The sequence below is a fragment of the Lepidochelys kempii genome, chromosome 5 (genome assembly GCF_965140265.1).
Source record: "Lepidochelys kempii isolate rLepKem1 chromosome 5, rLepKem1.hap2, whole genome shotgun sequence".
NCBI lineage: Eukaryota > Metazoa > Chordata > Testudines > Cheloniidae > Lepidochelys > Lepidochelys kempii.
In genome coordinates this window covers 29,088,800-29,108,808 of record NC_133260.1, presented here as the reverse complement: position 1 = coordinate 29,108,808, position 20,009 = coordinate 29,088,800, and the positions used below count along the sequence as shown (strand labels likewise).

The window sequence follows — 20,009 nt, the reverse complement described above, 5'->3', positions numbered from 1 at the left end:
GCCCTTTAAAATGAGATCTTGGTAAAACAGACTACTTAACAATCTAATCTGATTCTCTTAATAAAGAAAATGGTAACCGATCTGTTGAAAATTTCTTTGTGTCAAGCTAGATAAACTACATCAAACACTGATTCTATACAATTAATTTCTGTTGACAAAATAGTCCTTTTCAAAGAATACTTTTTTGAAGACAAAATAGTTTGGCTTTAACTTTTTTTAAAGTGAAAGTAGGGTTGGTGAAGTATGCCAAATTGACTAGAGACTGAAGTCTGTTGTGTATCCATAAAAAAAGAAAGCAAAGGCAGCAACAGTTTAAGTTCTCTGCTCTAGCAGTGTGCTCAACCCTGAGAAACCACTTCTAGGAGAGAGAAGATTGTTCAGAGCTTTGTTGTCTCTGCTGATATTGTTAACAGGCCTGCCAATCAGTGCCAAATGGTGGTGGCTGTGGATGGGCACTGGGACCACCAATACATTAAATTGTGTACCAGCTCATTTCACATTGCCCACTAAGTATCTGTGCAGTGGTAACAACTTCCAGTTCCTAACTGACTGGGTAAGATTTGAATTGGTGACTTTGTATCCTAGTCTCAAAGAATTTTTAACTAGAACTGTATCATATGTTAAAAGTTTTCACTATAGTACTTTCTTATTAATAATGCATTACTTTTTCTTCCTTGCTATATGTTCTAGATCATGATCTTTTAGGATAAATTTAAAATAGCTTATGTTTAACTCTTTCTTTATTGATCAGCAAAGACATGCATCCTATCAAAGAGGTTTAGGTGCTTTTCTTTTCTTAATGAAGGGTGGTTATAATTCTAAGCACCAACATTACAAGTGGATTCACAAGGCTAGAACTCTATTGACTTCACTAGGGCGCCATGCAGACTCTGAGCATGTCTGTGCTGCCCTGCAGTTCAGACAGGAGTCTGAACAGTGTGCGTCAAAGTGCTGCACTGTAACTCCCCCGTGTGGGTTGCTGCAGACGTGAACTAAAAGGTTCCTAGTTGTTTGCATTAATATAGTCCTCCTCAAACAGGACTGCATTAATGAAGTAGGAGCCTTTTAGTTCATGCCTGCAGTGTCCACATAAGGAGTTCCAGCACAGCACTTTGGTGCTCGCTGCTCACACCCCTGTAGTCCGGAAACTGCAAGGGCAGCGTAGATGTGCCCTATGAGAGCTGTCTGCATAGATTCACTCACAGGATTAGGGCCTCAGTCACTATGATTAATTGGTAAAGTAACTTTTGGGGAGCTGGGGAAAGACTTTACCTTTCAGACTGATATAGATTTTGTTTGATCTTATTTAGCTGATGAGTAGACCAGTGGTCAGTTTGTTTAGAGATGAAACACTCCTCTACAAGGCACAAGGGGTGAAATAGCCAGAATTAAGAACGTAGATATGTCTAACATGACTGAAAAATTCAGACTATTTTTGTGCAATACAGGATTACACAACTGAATGTGTTTACACATGGCGAAATATATTGTTGGGCCACATTTCTGAGGTTATGTTTCTTACGTTCAGATTATTTTCCTCATTTTTTGGCAAAAAGTCATTTTGTAACTTTGTTTACTGGTCAGAACTTGCAGTATGTTCAGGAGGCATTTTAATCTTACTGAATTTTTTAAACTCAATAATAAGCGCAGAAAGTGTTTTTATAGTGTTTAACATCCTCATATCAATTGGTACCTGTAACAGTTTCATTTTAGTCTACAAGTTAATTATTATTGCCAGTTTTATTATTTCTCTCTCACGTGGTAAAATAGCTGTTGCTTCCTGATAATGCCTCCAGCTGGCTTATATCATTGAAAAGGAAGCTCCTTGTATAACACTGGCTTCAAGTGGTTGCTTCAATATAAATTTGTTTTGTTTATCTTTGATTTGGTTCCTTTCCTCTGATGATTCTAGCAAATATATTTTCTAACTGCTCATCATTCTGCTGTCAGAAGGGGAGTTCAGTTTTTAACTGATTTTAATGATGTTCTGGTTTCATTTGTAGATGTTTCCATGTTTATGTGTAGAAGGAATTACAGATGTTATGAAAACTCTTTATGTGGATTTTGGTTTTTTAAATAATATCCTTTGCTTTAGAACTTGTTACTGTCATTTGACACTAGAGAACTGTAGGATTGTAGCATCAATACCTTACTTGAACCCTGTGTATGTTTTTGTATATATGTATGTTACTGTGTATGCATAAATACTGAAGGGAAAGAATGTATTCAAAGAACAGCCGCAAACAATGAGTTTTTTACTAAGTGAATACATAGTGCATTCAATAACTAATTTCTAAATTCCTATTTGAAGAGGAGTCAGAGCTCCGCCTTGCCACTCAATGCTGTCAAGGTACAAGGGACCATTTTTTTTGTAAAGGGAGAATCATTCAAATACTTGGATAATCATTATGACCTTTACTAGTGGAGAAGTTTTCATGTCTCCTTAATCAATCTGCTCTGATTGGGTCCCTAGTTTGATGCATAACTGAAGTAATTTTGTTTTAAAAGCTACTCGTCTCCTGGAAATATATGTCAAGTTATGTATCAAGTGAAACATTAGTGTGTGTGGATAATATTAATTGAGTGGAGTACATTTTTAAAAAAAAAATAGCAGTTCCTCTCAGGTGAGAGTTCCATGTCTGTTTCCATTTGAATCTGATCCTCCAAATTTAAGTATTTCATATAGAGGAACTATGTCTTATACATTTTATTCTGCTGTCCTCTTAATACATGGTGTATTCAAAATTAGTGAATGTCAGTTACTATATTTTTATATTTTCTGTTTGATTTTACATTTGGTTTCCACATTCAGTATTTGCTTTTTGGTAATCAATGGAAAAATAATTACTAATACCCAAATTCCCCCAATACAAGCCTTATCTATTTTATTCCTAGCAGATTTAGCAAAGCACATAGAATTTCTATTCATGTCCAAGTAGAATTTGTGGATTTGAGCCCAGAAGTTATATTAATGATACACTTCCATGTACAGTGATCAATTTGATGGTGACTTTGCTATATCTTATTAGTAGGAGAGTAGTTGAATCTGTGGATGATAAAAATGCTGCATCTGGTTATATCTGTTGCATGCTGAAGATTTCTGTAACATATACAAAGTTTTTGAGTAATCATATGAAATCCCTCCATCCAAATCTCAGTTTCATGCTTGAGGAGCATATAACATTTTTCTGTAATTGATATTTGAAGTCATGAAAGGCAATTCATAATGAAGTCTCTGATCTGCATATAAATACTGAATTACAAGGTTTATTAACCATGCATTTTTGTTGAAATAGTGTAAAAGACACTTTTTATTTTGTAAAATTATTGTGTGAAGCATAGGTGGTGGTAGGGACAAAAAGTAATAAATTATTCCTGATGAGAGGGTCATTTGGACACTGGCATATATGAATTTATTGTTTTATGTGCATGTGAGATCTGTAAGTTCGAAGAATAGTTTCCCAGGGTAGCTGATGGGCATTTAAAACTGAGTCTTGATAGATCATTGGCAAATGTACTGTAGAGGACAGTACTATATTATCCGAGAGATGGATTCTGTGACCAAACATGTTTTTTCTGTGTCTAATTTCTGTGATTGTTCTTGAAGAAATGGACTCATCCCGAGGGTCTAATCTTTGGCTGGGCAATAAATCAGAAATTTGGCTGAAGAGAGAACACATGGTAGATATGTTTAAAAATGCTACTGGTATCATGGTAGATGTGTGAAAGGGCTACTGGGAAACAAATTTAAAATGTGCAGGGCAGAGGGATATGTGAAAATTGTTTGCTAGTCTTTTAAGAACAAAAAGGATACTGAAAGTAAATGGAATCTGGAATGAACCTCAGACTGCTCAGGGGAACCGAGGTAATGTTCTATATAGAAGGAGTAGGAGTTAGGAGTGACTTTCTCCTGACTGAGATGCAGAATGATATCAAAATACCAGAGTGCTAGTGAGATGAACTGACCGGGGCTTTGGGCACTGGGACAAGTACACATATTGAAAGAAATAATGCCTGTGTTAAGCCAAGTCCAGAATAGTGAGTGTTATTTACTGAGGGGTTATTGAGAAACTGTTCTGGATCAGGTGCTTTTTGAAGTTGTGCATCCTTTTGTGACAATCCAACAGTATGTGCTAAATTAAATTTAAACCCAAAGGTTAGCCTGTTATCTTTCAAAAGCTTTCTCTCTCTTGTCTCTTTAACAGATCAAGTGAGAGTAAATGTACAAAAATGATATTTTAACTCTGCATTTCAAATATATTTTGTAATGTTATAGATGAAGATAGCCAAGTGGAACCTGAGGTTAAAATTTTAATGAAAATAGCTATAATGTCAAATAACAAACTCCTGTGAATGTGGGGGGGAGGGATAGCTCAGTGGTTTGAGCATTGGCCTGCTAAACCCAGGGTTGTAAGTTCAATTCTTGAGGGGGCCATTTGGGATCTGAGGCAAAAATTGGCGATTGGTCCTGCTTTGAGCAGGGGGTTGGACTAGATGACCTCCTGAGGTCCCTTCCAACCCTGATATTCTATTCTATGATTAAAGGTTATGAACCCAAAAGGTCCATGTTAACGTATATGGACAGGGAGCAGCTGGTTCACTTTTTATTTGTGTGGCTCTATGTCTGCTTAGATCAGCAGAAATAAATATTTAGAAAAATATTGTATTCTTGTTTTAGCTCAGTATGTTAATTCAGTAATTGAGCACAAATGTATATCATTCCTTTTATTCTCATTTTCCCTATTTAATAATGTCCTTTCTGGAAGAGGCTGAAGCCAGCCTCAGAATGTTTTTTTCAAGGGCAGTATTGAAAACTTTGAGATAGAATGACAGAAACCTTCTCATTGCTGGCAACCTTGCAACCTCTTCAAGAGCAAGCAAAGGTTTTAGGAATAGCAGGAATGTTTAGCATTTACTCGTATCTCAGTTTTCAGCAATAGTATATATTTCCTTCTTGTTACCCCAAATGACTTGATTTTGTTGAACTCTTTTTTTTTTACACACTGAGAAAGCAAGTTCTCAAGGGAAGCAGCAGTTGTACGGTTTTATTCCCAGATGTGATGTTAATTTTGCCTTCTCCTTCTGTCATAAATATAAAGGGAAGGGTAACCACTTTTCTGTATACAGTGCTATAAAATCCCTCCTGGCCAGAGGCAAAACCCTTTCACCTGTAAAGGGTTAAGAAGCTAAGATAACCTCACTGGCACCTGACCCAAAATGACCAATGAGAAGACAAGATACTTTCAAATCTGGAGGGGGGGGGAACAAAGGGTTCGTCTGTCTGTCTGTCAGTGGTGCTTTTGCTGGGAACAGATCAGGAAAGCAGCCTTACAACTCCTGTAAAGTTAGTAAGTAATCTAGCTAGAACATGCGTTAGATTTCCTTTTGTTTAATGGCTGGTAAAATAAGCTGTGTCTTTTTGTAACTTAAGGTTTTGCCTAGAGGGATTCTCTGTTTTGAATCTGATTACCCTGTAAGGTATTTACCATCCTGATTTTACAGAGGTGACTCTTTTACCTTTTCTTTAATTAAAATTCTTCTTTTAAGAACCTGATTGATTTTTATTGTTCTTAAGATCCAAGGGTTTGGGTCTGTGTTCACCTGTACCAATTGGTGAGGATTCTTATCAAGCCTTCCCCAGGAAAGGGGTTGTAGGGCTGGGGAAGAGGGGGATATTTGGCGGGAAGACATCTCCAAGTGGGCTCTTTCCCTGTTCTTTGTTTAAAACGCTCGGTGGTGGCAGCATATGGTTCAAGGACAAGGCAAAGTTTGTACCTTGGGGAAGTTTTTAACCTAAGCTGGTAAGAATAAGCTTAGGGGGTCTTTCATGCAGGTCCCCACATCTGTACCCTAGAGTTTGGAGTGGGGACGGAACTGTAACAGGTTAACAGTGGGGAAGGAACCTTATAATGTTTTATACTGAAAAAGAGAGATAAGAAGGACACCTTCTTATCTCTTTTTTTCAGTGTAAAACATGGGATTAATGCTTCTCAGAAAAGTTTCTTAAAACAGTCATAACAATTAACCCTCCAGTTAGACAAGATGCTAAAAATAACAACACGCTTTGGTGGTCCATTATTTCTAGGGCTGTCAAGCAATTACAAAAATTAATCACAATTAATCGCGAAATTACAAAAATTAATCACAATTAATTGTGCTGACAAACAATAATAGAATACTATTTATTTAAATATTTTTGGATGTATTCTACATTTTCAAATATATTGATTTCAATTACAACACAGAATACAAAGTGAACAGGGCTCACTTTTTATTTATTTTTGATTACAAATAGTTGCACTGAAGAAAAAAAAAGAAATAGTATTTTTCAATTCACCTAATACAAGTACTGTAGTGCAATCTTTTTTATCATGAAAGTTGAACATACAAATGAGGAATTATGTAAAAAAAAAAACCTGCATTCAAAAATACAACAATATAAAACTTTAGAGTCTATAAGCCCACTCAGTCCTACTTCTTGTTCAGCCAGTCACCCAGACAAGTTTGTTTACATTTACAGGAGATAATGCTGCCTGTTCCTTGTTTACAATGTCACCTGAAAGTGAGAATAGGGGTTCGCATGGCACTGTTGTAGCCAGCGTTGCAAGATATTTACGTGCCAGATGCGCAAAAGATTCATATGTCCCTTCATGCTTCAGCCACCATTCCAGATGACATGCATCCATGTTGATCACAGGTTCTGCTTGATAATAGTCCAAAGCCATATGGACCGATGCATGTTCATTTTCATCATCTGAGTTGGATGCCACCTTCAGAAGGTTGATTTTCTTTTTGAATGGTTCGGGTTCTGTGGTTGCTGTATTGGAGTGTTGCTCTTGTAAGAATTCTGAAAGCATGCTCCACACCTCATCCCTCTCAGATTTTGGAAGGCACTTCAGATTCTTAAAAGTTGGGTTGAGTGCTGTAGGTATCTTTAAAAATCTCACATTGATACCTTTTTTGCGTTTTGGCAAATCTGCAGTGAAAGCGTTCTTAAAATGAACAAGATGTGCTGGGTCATCCTACGAGATGGCTATAACATGAAATATATGGCAGAATGTGTGTAAAATAGACAAGGAGACACATGATTTTCCTCCAAGGAGTTGAGTCACAAATTTAATTAATGCATTTTGTTTTAATGAGCATAATCAGCATGGAAACATGTCCTCTGAAATGGAGGCTAACGCGTGAAGGGGCATATGAATGTTTAGCGTATCTGAAACGTAAATATCTTGTAATGCCAGCTACAAAAGTGCCATGCAAATGCCTTTCTCACTTTTAGGTGACTTTGTAAATAAGAAGGACCAGCATTATCTCCTGTAAATGCAAACAAACTTGTTTGTATTAGCGATTGGCTGAACAAGAAGTAGGACTGAGTGGACTTGTAGACTCTAAAGTTTTACGTTGTTTTGTTTTTTGAGTGCAGTTATGTAAAAAAAAATCTACATTTGTAAGTTGCACTTTCACAATAAAGAGATTGCACTACAATATTTGCATGAGGTGAATTGAAAAATGCTATGTCATTTTCACAGTGCAAATATTTGTAATCAATAATAAATATAAAGTGAGCACTGTATACTTTGTATTCTGTGTTGTAGTTGAAATCGATTTATTTGAAAATGTAGAAAAATATCCAAAAATATTTAATACATTTCTATTGGCATTCTATTGTTTAACAGTACAGTTAAAACTGCGATTAATCGCTATTAAATTTTTTAAATTGCAATTACAGTTTTTGAGTTAATTACATGAGTTAACTGCAATTAATCGACAGCCCTAATTATTTCATGATCTGCAAGGGTTAGAAACATGCAACCACTGGAAACATGCAACCAATACTAGATATAGAGGTCTTTTGTAAAACTGGAAGTAAAGCCCTGGCTGGGATGATTTAACTGGGAATTGGTCCTGCTTCGAGCAGAGGGTTGGACTAGATGACCTTCTGGGGTCCCTTCCAACCCTGATATTCTATGATTCTATGATTCTAAGTCCCTCGATTTAGCAGTGTTTTTCGGCATTGGTCCAAAACAGTTAAAAGTCCCAGGTAATTTTAATTCTTTGAGGTAAAAGTCATCAAGATTTAGAACCCTTTGAGATAGCCTAGACTTTTGTGTAAACCAAACTTTTTTTAAAATATGTGTTTAAAGGAATTAAAATGTAATGTCATGGGAATTACTGGTTAGAAATGTGGAATTTTACTTACCTATTTCCCCCTCTTTAATTAAAGTATGGTATGTGTGTGTTTGTGCAGGTATCTTAATTTTTTAAACATATTGGGTGAAATTCTGTGCTAAACGTGTAAGAGATACATTGTGGAACTTACATCCCAGGGTGGGTTAAGGTAGCTTTAAGCCACCTTTGTGCCAACCTGATCATGCACTGCTCTGAGGGCTGGAGAAGTTCATGGTGTAACTTAGCTGCCCCCTACCGCACCCTTCTCCTACCACACTCTTCCCACCCCCTGCATGCCTCCTAGCCTGATTGCAAGGGGGTCCTTGGAAGACAGCCCACCGTGGCAGGGAAGTTGTCACTCAGTTGGAACTGTGACTTTTAGTGCCTGTTTACCCCGTGTTAGTCTTTTACCTAACATGAAGCAGTTGGAGTGGGGTAGATTTTACACCAAATTTAAAATCAAATTAGAAGCTGTTTTGTCACAAAGTTTTATCATAGAAAAGTGATTTGTTATACCTAGGACATTTTTGCAGTTGTTTGAATTTATATTTATAAATTTATCTTGGAACGTTTATGTCCTTCTACTATCCCTCTCTACAAATAAAATTTAACAAAGTGGTTCAGCCACATAAGGAAGTAACTTGATTCAAAGGAAATTATTCAGTTTTCCCTTAAACATCTTCTGCATTGCTGGGCCCCTCCCAATTCTGTATAGTTTCTTGCTGTTTTAAATGGAAATTCAGGGAAATTTATAGAAAGTGAAGGCAGGCCAAGCATATTTAGTGAACTGTGATGTGTGTGTCTACTGGATTTACAGTGCCTGGTACATTTGGTAACAGTGAAGCAGTTACTACTACATTAGTAACATCCTTATGAGCTGAGTTCTGTAAATCCCTAGTTTGATCTCTCGTGGATCTCATTCTTAATAGTTTATCCTTTCTAAGGCTTCGTCCATGAATGGATTTGTACCGGTTTAACTTCTTCCTTACGTTAATCCCATCAAATGGGGTCTGCTTTATGGGTCGTCCCCCTCCAAAGTGCTCTGTTCAGTACCATATCCTCTATCACACTACATGCTAACGTATCTTTATGACATCCCACCACTTCTTCTTGAGTCAGCCTCTCTGTTTTTTTCCTTCAGCCTTGATCTGTTGGTCTCTCTCACATATGTAGTTGTCAGGAATGCACTTTACGTACCACACCATCTGAGCCTGCACTCCTTCATTTTTTTGTGTAGGGATGTTACTTTGAGTGTGTCTCTAATATACACATTCCTCATGTGGTCTTTCTTGCTTACGTCACTCATCCATCTCAACATTTGCATTTTTTGTGGAACAGATCATTTGTTCATATTTATTTATTTGTTGTCTAACAGTTCTATATATTAAAACTGGACAGACCAGTGTTTTATAGACTTTTCTTTTTGATCTTACAGTTACATAAAAACATAAGAATGGCCATACTGGGTCAGACCAAAGGTCCATCTAGCCCACTATCCTGTCTTCCGACAGTGGCCAATGCCAGGTGCCCCAGAGGGAATGAACAGAACAGGTAATCATCAAATGAGCCATCCTCCGTGGCCATTCTGAGCTTTGGCAAACAGAGGCTAGGGACACCACCCCTGCCCAACCTGGCTAATAGTCATTGATGGACCTATCCTCCATGAACTTATCTAGTTCTTTTTTGAACCCTCTTATAGTCTTGGCCTTCACAACATGCTCTGGCAAAGAGTTCCACATACTAACTGTGCATTGTATGAAAAATTATTTCCTTTTGTTTGTTTTAAACCTGCTGCCTATTAATTTCGTTTGGTGAACCCCTAGTTCTTGTGTTATGAGAAGAAATAAATAACACTTCCTCATTTACTTTCTCCACACCAGTCATGATTTTGTAGTCCTCTATCATATGCCCCCTTAGTTGTTTCTTTTCCAAGCTGAAAAGTCCTAGTCTTATTAATCTCGCTTCATACGGAAGCAGTTTCATGCCCCTAATCATTTTTGTTGCCCTTTTCTGAACCATTTCCAATTCCAATATATCTTTTTTGAGATGGGGCAACCACATCTGCACATAGTACTCAAGATGTGGGCATGCACGGATTTATATAGAGGCAATATGATATTTTCTGTCTTATTATCTATCCCTTTCTTAATGATTCCCAGCATTCTGTTAACTTTTTTTGCCTGCTGCTGCACACTGAGTGGATGTTTTCAGAGAACTATCCACAATGACTCCAAGATCTCTTTCTTGAGTGGTAACTGCTAATTTAGACCCCATCATTTTATATGTATAGTTGAGATTATGTTACGTTCATGTCACATACTACACCATTTATCCCTCTCCATATGAGGAATGCATTATCCTAGCTCTAATTTTATCCTCCATTTTCCCCTTTTCCTGGAATCTGGAACCCGGGTACTTGAAACGTTGCCTTTTTAGTGTTGCCTGCCCAACTTGTTTCAAGAATGATTCTTTGGAGTTCATTGAAATTTCATGCCAAATAATCTGTTTTCCCACTGCTTATTTTGAGCCCATGTCTCTCCAACACATCTCTTCACCAGTTTAACTAAAAGATGTGACTTTAAATTGCATTGCAAAACTATGGGTGAGTACTCTTTATGTGGTTTAAATCTGACTTATTTTGGTATAGCTTGCGTTGATAAAGTCAGACGTAAGCTACATTGGTATAAACAGTTTTAAACTGATATAATTGTGTTCAGACATGGGTTTGCACTGGTTTAATTAAATCAATTTAGGTATAATTTCTCTGTGTAGACAAGGCCTAAATCTCTATTAATCTGATAGGACTATAAGTCTTCACACTCAGCTTTTAGAGATTGTTATGATATAGATATTGAGGCCTGTCTGTAAGGCCTATACTTTAAGAATTTAGGTCTATGTTTATCATTTAGCTAGTTATAGAGGTATAAAAGAAAGAATCAAAATCTCTGTCTGCCTGTGTAAGGGCCTTCTCTCACTGTGACAGTCTGAGGCTCTGTTCTTGAGCTAAGGCCTTGGCTAAGCACTGGGAGCAGCCATAAGCTGAAAAGCATATGGTCACATCCTCACACATATCAAACCAGTCATATTGAAATAAGGTAATCTGGAGCTGTTAGAAAGGTGATCCAGTCTATCAACTCCAGATAAAGGGAAGAGCCTAGAAGATGTAAAAGGAAATTTAGTTTGATAGTTTTCTGTTTGTTAAGAACTCACTTATCAATAAACATAGTTTGGAAACCCTTATGTCTTTATAGGTGCAGTTGTGAAATCCTCACTTCTGTATTGTTTTGTCATTATAGTTCCCACTTTGCTATTGTTTATTTGCATGGTCTCTGTCTGGTTCTGTGATTGTTTCTTTCTGCTGTATAATTAATTTTGCTGGGTGTAAACTAATTAAGGTGGTAGGATATAACTGGTTAGCTAATCATGTTACAATATATTAGGATTGGTTAGATACATTTCAGTAAAATGATTGATTAAAGTATAGCTGAGAATATTACTATATAAATTAGGGGCAAACAGGAAATAAGTTGGGATTCAAAAATAAGGAACAAGGGACTTGGATTTAAGCTTGCTGGAAGTTCACCCCAATAAACATCAAATTGTTTGCACCTTTGGGCTTCGGATATTGTTGCTCTCTGTTCATGTGAGAAGGACCAGGGAAGCGGAAGGGTGAAGGGGAATAAGCCCTCTAACAGAGAGTACTGATTTTTCCACCATTTTTTACTTTGGTGTTTCAGTGCTAAGGGAGCAAGTGAAAGTTGAAGGAAAATAGAATTACTCAAGTGTGCATTAGTACTTATTTCCCTTTGAATCTAGCTCTGTCAGTGCATATCATTTCTTCTTTTCATCTTAAACATTGCATTTTCTCCTCCTAGGGAGAAAATGTCAGTCTCTTCCTTTATTGCGCAGGGCTTTGGAGCAGAGCCTGCAGCTGGAGCGCAGAGCAGTGGAGCTGCAGGTTTTTGCCCAGAGCTGGAGTGGAGCCGGAGCACAGAAAATCTTGACTGCTCCACTGCTCCAGTTTTTTTTTTCATTTTCAATCCAAAATCAATGATATTTAGCAAGAAAGTCCTAAAGGGGCCAAAAAGTTTCAGATTGTATAACAATTGATATTAACGTCTACGTTACCACTTTACATAATATGTCACAGTTATTCTCACTTCGGCCGAAATCAAGATTTAATGTACAGATAGAAAATTACAACTTTTTTGGAGATACATTTTATTAAAGAATCAGATAATTATCAGACATCCGACTACACTGCAGACTGCTCTCACCCTTGCGCCAAGGTTAGGCGAGTACGTACTTGCGTAGATTAGTTAGATAGATTAGTATGTGTTGATACTTCTTTTGTAAGGGTTGATCAATGAGATGCGCTGAGTGCTGCGAAGTGAAGTGTGACGCAAGATGCAACATTTAAGATATCACAAACAGGTATATTGGAAAAAAAATGTTTTTGTTTATTGATATATTAAGAGATATTAACCACTTAAGTTCATTTCTCACATGGCTCCCCTTACTGGTACATTTGTTCATTTATACATGCTCCCGTATCACTCTGGCAGACTTATCTTATATGTCATCTGTTCAATGGTCTTTTGGTAGCGTTGTATGTAATTTTAAATTTACTGAAAAAGTTGCTGGCAGCAGGCATATAAATATACAGTAAACATTTTTCCATAAATTAGAAGTGATTTTTGTGATATATCCAGAGTGATTGGAAAATGTCCAACACAACTTCGGGGGTGAATCCTTAGGTCATTTTAAGAAAAAACGTTTTTGTGAACACATGTCCTAAAACTCTTCCTAAGAGAGCTACAGTCCCTTCAAGGAGGTGATGAAAAGTTAATTTCTGATTAATATCTCAAAAACGCTTTAATATAAAGTAATGAAATTATATCTGTGTCTTAGCGTTAGTATGTGCTATCATATTACATTATCCAACATTATTTAAACCATAGGTGTCCTGAACTGGCAGTTGGTCATTTTTATTTCATATTTCAAGAAAGGCTTGTCGTCGAATGCCCCGGCTACGAGTGGTAATATTATGTTCCATAATAAGTTAATAATTTTTAGTTAATATTTATTATTACATTTAAAATGTATGGTTCCAAAGTTGAAAAATAAGTAATAAGTAAAATTGTTTGTATCATTCTAAGCATCTAAACAGATTAAAATTTTTAAACAGTTTTCTTGGAAACGGTTAATTATAAAAAATAAATGAAAAGTACCATTTTAATGCATGTTTTAGTATTATTCCATATTCCAGGGTCATATCTGTTAAATAGTGGAACATTTTAAAAATATTAAATAAAATTGGCCCAGACCCCCCAGTTCATGACGCCTGTAGTTTAAATAATTTTATTTGAATGATGTTGTATGATAGAAGGTTGGAAATAAACTTTAATGGGAAAGTGGATTCAAATTGCAAGCACAGTCCTTTTAGTAAAGAGAGTAAATTTTCGGAAATATGTTTTTCCTTCATCAGGCTGGAAACATTGTACAAGATAGAACCTGTTATCTTGTATAATCTGTTCAGGCTGATGAAGGAAAAACATATTTCCAAAAATTTGCTGTCTTTACTAAAAGGACTGTGCTTGCAATTTGAATCCTCTTTCCCGTTAAAGTTTATTTTCAACCTTGTAACATGTAGCCTCGTTACTTCCCAACAATTAATGTTGTAGAACAGTGATAGCATGTATTAACGCTACAGCAAATACCAAATTTCATTGATATATCTATATTAAAACATTTTTGAGATATTAATTAAAAACTTGGAAAATATTTTGAATATTTTTACTGCAAAATTTCATAAGAAAAGCTATCTTGCAATTTATAAATAAAATATTATATTAATTATGTGTATTAAAATACACACTCTTCTTACTCTTCTTACTTCATCAAAACTGCAAGAAACATGTTAAAATATTCAAATATACTTTAATAATAATTTTGTGTAAAAAGAAGGTGCGATCATTTTTGTCCAGAAAATCCAAAATAAATTGGAAGTACCTTAAGTGGTTAAGATATCACAAGCAGGTACATTATAAAAAAATGTAATGTTTTTGTTCATTGCTTTTCGAAGATCGTAACAAAAACCACTTGGGTACGGTAGCAGCAGAAGAAGATTTGGCCATGGCTTCAACAAAAATATCAAATCTGCCCCCCATGATTGATAGCTGATTTATGGAAAAGGATCTCAACAACGTCTTTACTTTTGAATTTGAAAAGCCCAAATTTGGGCTTTTGGGAAAAGCAAAGTAGAAATCAGCAACGTGCAAGGTGGAAAAGGAAGTGAATGGCGAGCTCAAACCATGTAGCTTCAAGACAAATGAAGCAAGTGCCGTGAAAAGTTTCAACCTTTGGTGGCATGTAAAATGTAACCATCCTGAAAACTATGCGGCTCTGGTTACAAAAAAGGACCAGGAAGATGAGGCAAAACAGAAAGCTGACGCGGCTAAACGACGTTCATCTGGCTTTTTCAAAACTCCTGGAGAAAAGATTTTTTGCGGAGCTTCATCTGAAAAGAAACCCAAAATTGAGCAAACAAAACTTGACTCATATATTTGAAGTCCTTAAAGATTACAGTCACCATGGATGCCAATACTTTCCGTGAAGGGCTGATGGAAATGGTTTGCCTGAGTTCAACAACGCTCACTACCTTCAGGCTAAAGAACAAAGGATTCCAAACAATTGCAGGAGAAAGGGGTCGGCAGCTTGGCGTTTTGACGAGGCACGATGCGGTTCATCATTTAGTTGTCAGCACAGCTGAGTCTGGTTGCGAAGAGCTCAAGAAAGCTTTGGAGCAATAATTGTGCTACCTGAAAATGCATGCGGCAACCCGTGGAAACAGAAATTTATTTGCAATCAATTCTTAGTACTACGAAGAAGGAAAAGATTAAGCTGTGGTAAAAACCGTGGACATAATCGACACTGAAGGGCATCACAATTCTTCGTATGTGAAAAGTCAAGTAAAAGCTATTTTAGAAAAATTTGGGATCAGTGAAATGTAAGTGCTGAGCATCTGTGTTGACAATGCAGCAAACATGACTTGTGCTGTCAAAAATTTCAGCGAGGACAATGAAACCATTTCTATCTCTGAGAACAGTGATGTGGACAGAACTAAAGCTATTTTGCCTGATGAAGGAACTAAAGGAATGGATGAAATCGAACTCAACATGGATGCTGCTGCGCAATGGGTTAATGACCCTTGCCTCATACGTCCAACATGGCTTCATGAGGACAACTCAAAAGTTCAACTGATGAGGTGTGGTATTCACACTCTTCAGTTGGCAATCTGGGATGGACTGAACAAAGAATATGCAAAGAAATTTCAGGCAAAAATTCGACAAGTCGTTGTCAAAGTACGAACCCCAAGTATTCAAAGTGTTCTGCTTGATCTACATGGGGTAACTCAATCATTGGATTCTGTGACTTGCTGGGGTACAACATTTGCGATGATTGATCAGCTTCTCGTTTTTCAATCTGACTGTGAACAAGTGGCTGCTGCTGGAACAAGAGAATTCAAGTTAACAAAAGCTGAATGGGAGGAAGTGAAGAATCTGCAAAACCTCTTGGCAAAGCCAAACCAAACAACCATGAATCTTCAAGCTGTCGATGTAACCCTGGGAGTTTTAATGAAGGAATGGCGAAAACTGTCAAAATTCTTGCAAGAAAATGGTGGACAAACTGCAGGAGGAATTCTATCCTCCATGCAGAAACATGAAGAGAAGCTTTTTGACAATATTTATTTCCTTGCTGGAGTTTATGTTGACCCACGGTATCAGATTCTTCTTACCTCAAGGAAAATACCAAAGGCAAAGGAAGGGCGCCTTGATATTGCTTGACGACTCAAAAAACAAAATCTATTGCTACATTTGAACTCTGCGAAAGAGGTTGAAGAAAATGAAACACAACAAAAGGAGTCATCAACAATCAAATTTGTGGTTTCGGAAAGTTCACATCCTTCAGAAATAGCAGGCTGTTCTCAAACTTCCATCTCCACTCTGAACTTGTTCAAGCATCCATCCCTGAGACGTCTTCAACCATCACAGGGAAATGGAGATAATTTAAGCACCGATTCTTCAGAAGATGATGCCTTTGAAAAGGAATTGGATAAACAAGAAAGACGCCAGCTAGTTTCTGCTATTCATAATTGTAATGAAGCATTATTCAAGAGAAACTTTCGGGAAAATTGTGAGGTGATGGAGTCTATTGGTAGACTAAAAGTTGTCTGTTTTTGAGGCCATTCACAACTACCCTCACCGCATTCAGGCTGCCTGTAGAATTGCTTTGAGCATGCCAACAATTCAAGCTAGTATAGAGCGACTGTTTTCGGCTTTAAAGTTAATTTTAAATGTTTTGCGGCAGGCTATGAAAGACGACTTGATTGCTGCAATAATTTTTTACAGAATGAATTATGAATGATTCTAGTTTGTGTCATTGCTGATGAAATTTAAATTGTTTTAAAAGTCTGATTAAAAATAATGTTTTTTCAAAATTACAGTATGCACTTTTTTATTTAGTTAAAAATTAATTTGAGGCAGAGCGGAGCTGGAGCAGTCACTGTTGGTGCTGGAGTGGAGCAATTCAAAAATTTGGTTGCTCCAAATCCCTGCTTTATTGGACTAGTGTGATGTGTTAAAATTAGTGCATTGACTATTAGGCAGAAGTATAAAACCACTTGAATACTTACCATCTCTTATACATTGTTGAGTTGTCGACTCCTGCTTCTGATCTGCCCAGGATGCCAGCTTTCATTTCCCACTTATTCAGTTTTCAACCAGGCACCTTCATTTTTTCTCCCACGAAGCCCCTCATTCTTGGGAGGAGTTTGCCATAAACATCTGCAAAGCTCTTAATTATCCTCTTTCAAATCCCTCCTTAAAATGCTCATTTCTTGTGATGCCTACAAAAAAAACTTAACAGTGGTTTGGGCACTAGTGTGCTGAGATTGCTGCCTATCATACTGACCAATGTTACCTTGTTATCTGTGTTCCTCCCTGTCTCACTGTTGTATTCACAAGTTGTCTCTTGTCTTGCCAGCTATTTGGGATGAGGACTCATTTTTATGTTCCCTGTTTCCTTCGTGCAGTGCAGTCCTGGTGCAAGACTGGAGCTAGACCTTACTGCAATAGCCAGAGTTGTAATAACAGTTAGTTAATTCCACCACCTCTGGGGACCACCTATCATGCTAACAGATCTGAACCTGTAAATGTAAATCAGGGTTCCTCTTTAAAGTTTTAGTTTAATTTACAACCCTACACAACAAATTAGGACTTGAGAACTATTTTTGTAAAAATGTTTTGGATTTGAGCTGAAAGCGTCTGTGTATGGTTTGATGGGTTTTTTAAATAAAATGACTCTTGAATCTTTAAAAATTGAGTATTTTGGTACATGGTAAAACATTACAGAGCAAAATTCCTATATTAATGTAAGTGATATTTTATTGAGAAATGCAAAATATGTCCATTGTCAGATCCTTAAATCCAGTGATACTGGCAGGATTGGGCCAAAAGAAATCTGATGAGGTTCAAAAAGACAAGTGCAGAGTTCTGCACTTAGTATGGAAGAATCCCATGCATGGCTACAGACTAGGGACCGAATGGCTAGGCAGCAGTTCTGCAGAAAAGGACCTACGGGTTATGGTAGAAGCTGGATATGAGTCAACAGTGTGCCCTTGTTGCCAAGAAGGCTAATGGAATTTTTGGTTGTTTCAGTAGGGGCATTGCCAGCAGATCGAGGGATGTGATCGGTCCCCTCTATTCGACATTGGTGAGGCCTCATCTAGAGTACTGTGTCCAGTTTTGGGCCCCACACTACAAGAAGGATGAGGAAAAATTGGAAAGCATCCAGCGGAGGGCAACAAAAATGATTAGGGGAGTGGAACACATGATTTATGAGAAGAGGCTGAGGTAACTGGGATTGTTTAGTCTGCAGAAGAGAAGAATGAGGGGGGATTTGATAGCTGCTTTCAACTATCTGAAAGGGGGTTCCAAAGAGGATGGATCTAGGCTGTTCTCAGTGGTAACAGATGACAGAACAAGGAGTAGTGGTCTCAAGTTGCAGTGGGGGAGGTTTAGGTTGGATATTAGGAAAAACTTTTTCACTAGGAGGGTGGTGAAGCACTGGAATGCGTTACCTGGGGAGGTGGTGGAATCTCCTTCCTTTGAGGTTTTTAAGGTCAGGCTTGACAAAGTCCTGGCTGGAATGATTTAGTTGGGGATCGGTCCTGGTTTGAGCAGGGGGTTGGACTACATGACTCCTAAGGTCCCTTCCAACCCTGATATTCTATGATTCTGTTTCATAAGATATTCAGTATTCACCTCAGTAATGCCATTTGTGAATGCAGCCTTGGTACTATAAAAGCACAATACAGATTTTTTTTCCCATTTTTTTCATTATAGGGACAATAACTAATACATTTTTTCATAGGTCAAGAACTAACTAACTGCTGCGTATGAAGCATTATTTTTGCTCACCCCAATTCCATGAAAAGAGATTTATTTTAGATCCACTTTGTATATTATTTCTAATCTTCAAGTTAGTTGTTAAAGAGAAAATAAGTAATAGACGTATTAATTTAATACTTGTGTCCAGTTGCTTTTAAACAAAATCCTGTGATCGGTGTTGATAAAGATTACATCAAAAAACAATTTGTTTCAACTGGCTTGATTATTATGGTTCATTGAATTTAATTTTAAATGTTGTAATTCAGGTGCGGTACAGTCATAAAACATGATGCCATAGCTATAACGCATCTGGGAGGTGTTCTAAAATTAAAACATACTTAATTGAAAGGGTCATAACTATTAATTAGCAGTTATATTAAAATAACTTTCTAAAGATGCAAGACCTAGAAATGCTACTTGTTACTCTAGTTGACAAAGATATTTAAAAAAAAAAACCTGATGCATATTTTGTTGTTACTATTAGTTCAATAAACAGTGTCGCCTATAACTTAGTGTTTCATAATTGGTTTCATATCTATATCGAAGGAGAGCTATTAAAAGGCTTAGATTAAAAAATATCCAGCTAAAAAAATCCTCTTTTAATTAAGCAAGCAATTGCAAAGTTACTTCCAAATAAAGAGATGTGGAAAACCAGCTCTGTAACAGCTGCTACTTTTGGTAATGGAAGGATTTGTCTTTATTGTTATGTAAACTGCTTAAAAGTTTTTGTAACATGGACCAATACAAGAAAAGGGATCAGGAGGTCCCTTTTAAGGGTCTGATAATGCTTTTTGTGTGTGCAAGGGGCTATTGGCAGAAGAATGTAATGCACATATACCGTCTGTGGAGGTGATATCAACATGAGAAATTGCATTTATTATGAACCTTGACTGTCTCAACTGCTTTCCCAAACAATTTCTCAATTTGGAATGAATTAGTCCAAAGGAAGAAAATATTCTTTCTACACCGGCAGAAGAAGCTACTGCTGTTAAAAGTGAGATTATTGCTTCAGCCATTTCTGAAGGGTGCTTAAGTGACTTCCACCAGTTCACTGGTGTGACTTTCTTTAAAACATCATCAGGAAACATATATTTCTTGAATGGTTCACCCTTAGCTCTGAAGTTTGTTATAGTTGGCATTATGGAGGGATGGTTGCTGGATGTCCATGTTATAGCCATCTCCTCTTCTTCAGCAGTTAAGGTTTGACCCTGGTACCCAGTATTGAGAATATTTGCAAGAAGGAGGTAGTGCTTGTCCCATTTGTCTTTTTAATGCTTGTAATTTAATTCTGTCATTGCATATTTCTCTTTTTAAGATCTCACTCAGTTCCTTCCAGATTCAACAGCATCAGCAATAAAACAGTGATTTCCCTGCATTTTGTTCAAG

The 20,009-nt window shown here is 37.0% G+C and overlaps 2 protein-coding genes across 4 annotated transcripts in view; both read left to right on the top strand.

Annotated features, from left to right (window-relative positions):
* Window positions 1-20,009, top strand: part of TTC33 (tetratricopeptide repeat domain 33) — a 121,227-nt gene that overhangs the window by 9,274 nt on the left and 91,944 nt on the right. The gene's annotated exons all lie outside the window — the stretch shown is intronic.
* LOC140911229 (uncharacterized) lies at window positions 7,637-19,933 on the top strand. Its single transcript, XM_073343837.1, has 2 exons — window positions 7,637-12,606; window positions 14,258-19,933. The coding sequence occupies exon 2, from the start codon at window positions 15,219-15,221 to the stop codon at window positions 16,017-16,019; it is 801 nt and encodes a 266-aa protein (XP_073199938.1). The 5' UTR covers window positions 7,637-12,606; window positions 14,258-15,218; the 3' UTR covers window positions 16,020-19,933.

Excerpts from the sequence above, each read along its gene's own strand:
- LOC140911229 (XM_073343837.1), top strand. The coding sequence starts at position 15,219 with ATGACTTGTGCTGTCAAAAATTTCAGCGAGGACAATGAAACCATTTCT.